This window comes from Quercus suber, unplaced genomic scaffold (genome assembly GCF_002906115.3).
Source record: "Quercus suber isolate HL8 unplaced genomic scaffold, Cork oak 2.0 scaffold_769, whole genome shotgun sequence".
In the NCBI taxonomy this organism is placed as follows: Eukaryota; Viridiplantae; Streptophyta; class Magnoliopsida; order Fagales; family Fagaceae; genus Quercus; species Quercus suber.
The window spans coordinates 269038-277040 of NW_027070205.1; the positions used below are offsets into that span (position 1 = coordinate 269038).

At 33.6% G+C, this 8003-nt stretch overlaps 1 protein-coding gene across 1 annotated transcript; it reads left to right on the top strand.

Annotated features, from left to right (window-relative positions):
* Positions 1–1310: 1310 nt before the first annotated feature.
* Positions 1311–7768, top strand: LOC112001851 (mechanosensitive ion channel protein 10). Its single transcript, XM_024034045.2, has 5 exons — positions 1311–2596; positions 5495–5618; positions 6067–6360; positions 6463–6665; positions 7040–7768. Exons 1-5 carry the CDS (start codon positions 1395–1397, stop codon positions 7308–7310), a joined length of 2094 nt encoding a protein of 697 aa, XP_023889813.1. The 5' UTR covers positions 1311–1394; the 3' UTR covers positions 7311–7768.
* Positions 7769–8003: the final 235 nt, after the last annotated feature.

The following is an 8003-nucleotide window of genomic DNA, read 5'->3' on the forward strand; positions in this document are numbered from 1 at the left end:
TTTGGCAATCTGGTCTCATTTCCTTCTCTCTAACTCTCTCTAATTTATGTTAGGTTGTTCCTTCTCCTTTGGATTAGAGTAAAAAAAATGGAAGAACTTGGAATTTCAATCCTTTTCTCGTAACCATAATTCTCTTGACTTCTGCTTCCAGCACAACTCCTCTTTTTCCAGCCAATTATCTAATCCTAGGCTGTGCTGCTTAATTTTCTCCATCTCTTGAGTGGGATCCTTGCTTTGCAAAACTTCAATATCATTCTCAAAGCTCCACGATTCTTGTTTTTTTTTTTTTTTTTTGAGGGAACCATGATTCTTGTTCTGGTGTACCCAAAATGATTCTATACCACCTCTTTAGGTTCTACTTAGCTTGCTGAATTTCTCTAGCCAGTTTATAACAATGAGACCCATTCATTACTGGCTTGATCTTTGGTCCACATGGCCTTAAACCAAGAGGCATGTTCCTACTACCTTGCTCTAAATGAGTTTTCAAGAGATTGGGAATGCGACTTGACATAGAAATAACCAATTGCTTATGGAGGGACATATGTGTGAATGTCCCTCCACAAGACTTCTGAACTTCAACCAAGTTATTAATTTTAATTATGGTAAAAAACTTTGGAGTATTAAAATTAGGGTGTGGTCAATGTGTATTCTTGGGACATATATTAATTATCTATTATTAAAAAAATATAAAAAATTGGAAAATTGCCAAAAAATATTAGTCATTTTTTTTCTTAAAAAGTTTAAAATGATTTTACTAAAGGCATGTATTTGTAAATCCCTTAAAATTATAATCAAAGATTGACATGTGTTAAATATAACATAACATACGGATATATAAAATATATGTTAGTGTGGCTGCCACCCCTTTTTTTTTTTTTTTTTTTTTTTTGATGTTGACTGCCACCCCTATTAATTACATAAGAATCCATCATCATCATTATTGTTAATTATCTCGCCTTACTTTAACCTCCACTGATTTTTCTTTCACCATTAAAATATCTCCTTAGACCACTAAGGTAATTTACATAAAGAATAGATCAAAAATCAAAACTCGTGGGGGTTAAATGTGTGTTTAGATTGAAATAAAAAATTAAAATTATTTTATTGTTTAATTTATTTTTGTTATTATTTATAAATTTTATTTTACTTTTTAGTACTATTTTTGAACTTTATCATATTATTTTAACTAATTTTTATTTTTATTTATAATATTTTTAATAATAATTTTTTTTTTAACAAAATAAACTGTATCCATTAGTATCTAGAAAACATAAAAGCTTAAAAAGGACAAAATATAGGCTCCACTTGCCTTTAATAATTTTCCTTCGTTTACAAAAAACAGACGTCTCCCTCACTCACTCACTCACTCTTCCAGAGAGTACCTACTCACAGTCATGGAGGTCCAAAAAAGCAACACAGACCATGTGGTCCTCAATATAGAACACCCAGATCCCAAGCTCAAACAATCACCCCAGAAAGACTCCAATGATGATCCACTGTCCCAACCCACAACAAGAACCAAAACTCTTAAGCGCTTAAACTTTTCCAAACCAAGATCACGTTTTGAAGAGATCAGCTATCCTCTTCCACCAAGAACAATCCAAGAATCCGAAGAACTCCAATACTTAAACCCCCACGACGACACGTCGTCCACAGATGACGATGATGAAGAGTGGTATGAAAACGAAGAAGAAAACGAAGAAGAAGATGAAGCACAAGGCAAGTACAGAAAGAAAAGGAAAAGGAAGATAAATAAGAGAGCTGTGATTGAATGGACATTGTTTCTCACAATAATGACTTGTTTGGTATGTTCTCTCACACAACCTTCTCTTAAATATGAGAAAAAGTGGGGTTTAGAGATATGGAAATGGTGCTTAATGGTCATGGTGGTATTCTGTGGTCGCCTTTTCTCTGGTTGGGTAGTGGGGTTTCTTGTATTTCTCATTGAAAGAAACTTCATGCTTAGAGAAAAAGTATTATACTTTGTCTATGGTTTGCGTAAGAGTTTCCAAAACTGTGTTTGGCTTGGCCTTGTCTTAGTAGCATGGATGATCATGCTCCCTAATTTTCACAAACAAAACAAGTTTCTCATGAGGGTGTTTCGAGCTCTTATAGCGGTTCTCATTGCGGCAACAATATGGTTGTTAAAGATAGTGTTTGTGAAAGTCCTTGCTTCATCTTTTCATGTTGCTACATTCTTTGATCGAATGAAAGAGAGTGTGTTTAATCACTATATATTGGAAACTCTATCTGGGCCTCCATTGGATGAGGAAGAGAGGGACTTGCCTCGTCGAAGATTACAGGCGTCGAAGACATTGCCGGCGAGGCTGAGGGATAAGACGTATCCATTCACAAGGTCGAAGAAGTATGGGTCGAGGAGGATTGATATGGAGAGACTGAGGAAGCTTAGCTCGGAGGCTAGGCCATCGGCTTGGAGTGTGAAGAGGTTGGTGAGTTATGTGAGGTCCTCGGGTTTGTCTACTATTTCAAGGACTGTTGATGATTTTGGCAAGGCTGAGTCTGAGATTAATAGTGAATGGGAGGCTAGGAATTGTGCACAGAGAGTATTCAAGAACGTTGCAAAGTCTGATGCCAAGTGAGTTTTCTCACTCTCAAGTTATCAATTTTTTTATTTTTATTTTTAATTTACAGCAGTTTTCAATTTATTTTAAAAATATATGTGAATTAATATACGTATAATATTATTTAAAAACTAAAAATATATATTTAAACGCATGACACCAATCTCTTGATTATACTTTTTGTCACCTAAAAATTAAAATCCAAACCATAAAATAATTTTCCAAATATCATATTTTGGGTAGTTTTTCATTATTGATATTAATCTGAATGGACTCTCTTCTCTTTCAAGTGAAGTTCCTTTATTGATGTTCTGGGGGCCTAGGAAACCACTGGAACCCCAACATTTATCTAGCCATCATTCTTCTTTTTTCTTCTCTATTTTTTTATTATTTATTTTTTTTTTATAGCTATCATTCATTACACGCTGGTGGTTGATCGGGCTATTGCATACACATAATTTTACCTGTCCATCCCCCACTTGTGGTTCACATGATTCTCATCTGATAAATATGCAAAGATGGTGATTACTCTTTTATTTATTTATTTTTTTAATGAGTGGAGTGAGTGATTGCTCATTGACACATTAATGACAAGTTACTCATATTACTACATGGCCCCAAGAAAGAAGAAAATGATTGCTATAGCACTTTTTTTTTTATTTAAATGGTGTCGCTAACAAGTGTTTTTAAGGCATTAGTTAATAATTTTTTTTAAAAAAAAAATTTAACACCATTTTGTTTAGAAATGAAAAAAAATTTCAAAATATTAATTGATTTTTTTTCTTCAATAAAAACTTTCTTTAAATAGATTATTAACCAATAGCTTAAGAATATTCGTTAGCATTTCTCTTGTTTAAATAATGTTATTCCTTGACTAGGTAAGATTCAAATCTAGTTCCACTCCAACCACAGTCCCTACACCTCTTTTGAATTCTTTGCCAGAGTACTCTGTAGGGGCTTCTTGTACACTCAACCTGCTCTAGTATTGGTTTTCATTAAGATAATAAAATTGAAAATACCAACCGATTTTTGGCTTTCTCAACAACAATTTGATAGGATATTTCATTGGTGGTGGTCACTGGTCATGGACTCATGTCAGTAAGGGGTCAATCCGGTGTCAGCATGTGAGCCTCACATTGCCCCACCTCCCCAACATGGATTTACTTTTTGGTCTTGAGGAAAACGATTGTTTTATGGATTTTACTAACGTTATACCATTTTTTTTTTTTTTAATTTATCAGAAATTTAAAATATTTTGACAGTTTTTTCAAATCTTGATAATTTTTTTTTAAAATAATATACTATTGTGTGTTTTTAAAACATATATTAACAGGACCCTTGTTCTATTTATTTAATGCACTTGCCGGAAGAGTTGAGATCTTTGTTGGTCCCGATTGATGGCATCTATATCTACATGTTCTTCAGTGTCTACATCGGCTACATGGTACTTAGGTGTACTTAGTGCCACTGTCATTTTGTCAACGTTGTGCTAGCTAGCAATATTTTTCACGTGCTTGAGTAAATGAGATTGTCCTTTGCAATGCAATGGTCCACATGGTCCACTTAAGCATGCATTCAGTATTCACAGCTCCCCTTTAACAATTTAACAGTATCTTTTGTCCCCAGCGTGTAGATCTTCCTCCACTGACCAGTGACCACTGGTCCTCTTCCATTATGGTTGTCAATTTTTACAAGTGAGAGCCAAGTCACTTTTGAGGAGCCAAAGAAACAAAAATAAAGAGAGCCAGTCCACTATGAATGGCTGAGCAGTCTTTAATCAATGTATTCACACAACATATAGGGTTTTAATTCATTCCATGGAAAATGTGCAATCATTGTATAATTGAAATGCAATATGGCTAATTTTGTGAAACTATGTTGATTATTTTGTTCCTTATTTTTAATATCTTCATTCATTGTTAAATGGTTCCTCTTTTTTTTTTTTTTTTTTTTTTAAATGAGTTTAAATGTTGAATGTTTAAAAAAAAAAAAATTTCAATTCAGTACACTGTCAATCTGGATGTCTTAATATCTGTATGACATAATCTTATTGCTAAAATTGGTTTAGGCAGCCTTTATTAAGAGAAACTTAAAGTCAACAATTTAGTTGACGGTCCTTTTCTCATTAAACTTTGGAACTACTCGAATTAGTTTGCACCAGCAGCAGCAATTAAAAATTTAACTGGACCCCTGAAATTTTTCAGCAGGTAGAAAAGATGCACACCATATAATGCAGTACTTTTTTATTAGTTCAAATGATAAATGATAAGCCTGGATAACATGTTGTGCACTTCTCTGATTGTATAATCTAATGCTTAATTAAACCCACAAAAGCCACATAGAAAATAAAATTGTGTTCTTACAGTTGGGTGGTTTTGTAACTTAACAGTAGCTTTTCAAAAATTTTGAGACTCTGGTTATGATTTGATTGAGAGCAATAGAGAGAGAGAGAGATTCGTGGCATAATCTAACAGTACTCCATTCCTTTCAAAATATAGTGCTGGTCATTTCGAAACCTTAGAATGTAGGCTTTTGGAATCTTTATATTGAGTTTCAATTTTCAGAAAGAGACTCATGTTGAAACTTATATGCCTTTTGATTAAAAAAGTGCCTAATGTTTGAAGCTTGTGTAATTCTCTTTCCATGTGACCTCATGTTGAAGATATGAACGTCTACCTTGATCTTTTCTATTCTTTCCTTTGATAATAACTTGTATAGAGACGTTTGAATGCTGATCTGGAGAGGCAGAGAAATGTTCCAAGTTTAATATTATTGTTTGTGAAAAAAAAAAAAAAAAAAAAAAAAATCCCTTCCCTTGTGTAAGTATTAATTACGTTCTACAATGTTTATGCTACAATTCAGTAATTCTCCTTTTTGCATGTTTATTCATCAGTTTTTCTTTTCTATTACAGATATATAGACGAGGAAGATTTACTAAAGTTTTTGAAGAGTGAGGAGGTTAACACTATATTTCCTCTCTTTGAAGGAGCATTGGAAACTGGAAGAATCACAAAATCTTCATTCAGAAACTGGGTGGTAAGCTTCAAAATAATAATCCTGACATATATCAAGTTAACACTTTTTCCAATATATAATATCTATCAACATGTGTTTGCTTGCCTTGTTGGCTCCTTTGTTTACCTACTGAAGACAACCATATATAGCTTCGAATTACGATCTACTCCTATTTTAGATTAGATATTAGAGAACATGGATGGACCAATTCTATTTAAACTTGGTTGTACTACAGAAGTAGCCACAATATTTTGTGGTTTATTGTTCAAGTGTTATTCCCGCGATTTTGATGTTTCAATCTAGTATTTGCACTAAAGCCACTACAATGCAAATTTAGCTTTATTTATTAACTATGGCCTTTTAAGAAAATGAATGAATTCTAATTGCTTTTTTTACTATACATTTGTTTTTCTAGCTAGGAAGAAGAAATTGCTCTTGAAATATTTTGCTAAGCATTTGACATTGTTAGGTCCATGCCTATGTTGAGCGTAAAGCTTTAGCTCATTCCCTGAATGATACCAAGACGGCTGTCCAGCAACTTCACAAGTTGGCAAGCGCGATTGTGACTGTGATTATAACTGTGGTGTCCCTTCTGGTAATGGGTTTGGCCACAACTAAGGTGATCTTTGTAGTTACATCTCAGCTACTGCTTGTGGGGTTCATGTTCCAAAACATGTGCAAAACTATGTTTGAGTCCATCATTTTTGTGTTTGTGATGCACCCTTTTGACGTTGGTGATCGTTGTGTGGTTGATGGCATACAGGTAAGAAAATGATTAGAAAGCATACTTTATTGTGAAAATGGAAGTACGACTAATACTATTTATTATCATTATTATCACTACGATTAATTATTTTCTATGCAGATGATTGTTGAAGAGATGAATATATTGACAACAGTCTTCCTACGGTATGATAATGAGAAAATATATTACCCAAACTCTGTCCTTCTTACGAAGCCAATCAGCAATTTCAGAAGAAGTCCGGACATGGCCGATGTTATTGACTTCACCATTGATGTGTCTACTCATATTGATGATATTAATGCCCTGAAGAAGGCTATACAAGTGTAAGTGATTTATTGCATCTACCTTCACCAAATTGTTTTCTGCAATCACAAGTGCCTTGCTAAGTAAGGGGAAAAAATCACAAAAGTTACAAACTAGGCTAAAGGATATCAAAATGTGTTACAAATGAACAAAACATAAAATAAAGTAAAATAAAAACCCAAAATTCTATAAAAAATTTAGAGAAGTGAAAAATTCTGAAGCTTGAACTATGACAACGACCTATTTTTACATGTGCTGATATTCAAGTTCATTGAGTTTATTTGGCCCCTGAGAATGCTGAGTGCTTAATCTTTTCAATATATATTTATTGTTCATAATCATAGTTTTTACAGGAGTGATTTATCTGTGTGAAAAATGTTATTATTGGATGCAGATACCTTGAAAGTAAGCCAAAGCATTGGAGCCCGAAACATGCTGTGATAGTGAGGGAGATTGAGAATGTAGACAAGATGAAGATGGCTCTTTGTGTTCAACACACCATGAACCATCAAAATTATGGGGAAAAGAACAGTCGAAGATCAGATCTAGTCTTGGAATTAAAAAAGATTTTTGAAAACCTTGGCATAAAATACAACTTTCTTCCTCAAGAGGTACATGTCACACGATTCAACGTGACCAATGGGGGAATGGCAATTCCATCTTAAACATATGCTCAAGTCAGTGTTCTCTTGAATCTCTCTCCCTCTCTCTGCTGAGAATCATATATAGGTTTGTATTTTGATTGATTCACTAGTTTTTTCACTCCCACCACCATCTTGCTACAAGAAGATATAAAGGTATTTGTGCAGTGTTGTCGTGTGGATTTTCGATGAGAAATGATTCATTATAAATGTGACGTTCTCTAATTGCAAGGGTCAGGCTTAGATTTAGTATACAATAATGCTGGATCCGTTGAGATGATGACATGTGTCAACTTTTAAATATATGTCACCATCTGACCAAGAGTGCACTGGACTTAAACTAAGTCCTAATTGCAATATTTTGAAAATTTCACACTTTAACTGACATATGTAGCGCTTGACATTTGCCATTAATTGTGTGATATGTATGTTAAGAATGTATCATGTTTTTCTTGGAATGAAAACTTTAATGCAGCCTTTAACTTGTTGGTTATTAGTAATTTAGTCAATCTTTTGAGCAACCACTTGCTTGTAAATTTCTAAATTACATAGAAAGTTAAACCACTCTAATTGTTCCTGCGATTGGTCTCCATTAACAATTCAAGGCTAATATGATATTTTACACATTGTATCTTGACTGAATTTGAAGTGCCCAATTGTTTTGTATGGAAAAGAGTGGAGGACTTGAGGGGCTATTAGTGAAAGTAATTTGAGCAA

What these genes read in the sequence shown, in the direction of transcription:
- LOC112001851 (XM_024034045.2), top strand. Translation starts at nt 1,395, where the DNA reads ATGGAGGTCCAAAAAAGCAACACAGACCATGTGGTCCTCAATATAGAA. An exon ending in CTTCATTCAGAAACTGGGTG is followed by an intron (nt 5,619 to 6,066) that starts GTAAGCTTCAAA and finishes TGACATTGTTAG; the next exon opens with GTCCATGCCTATGTTGAGCG. An exon ending in GTGTGGTTGATGGCATACAG is followed by an intron (nt 6,361 to 6,462) that starts GTAAGAAAATGA and finishes TTTTCTATGCAG; the next exon opens with ATGATTGTTGAAGAGATGAA.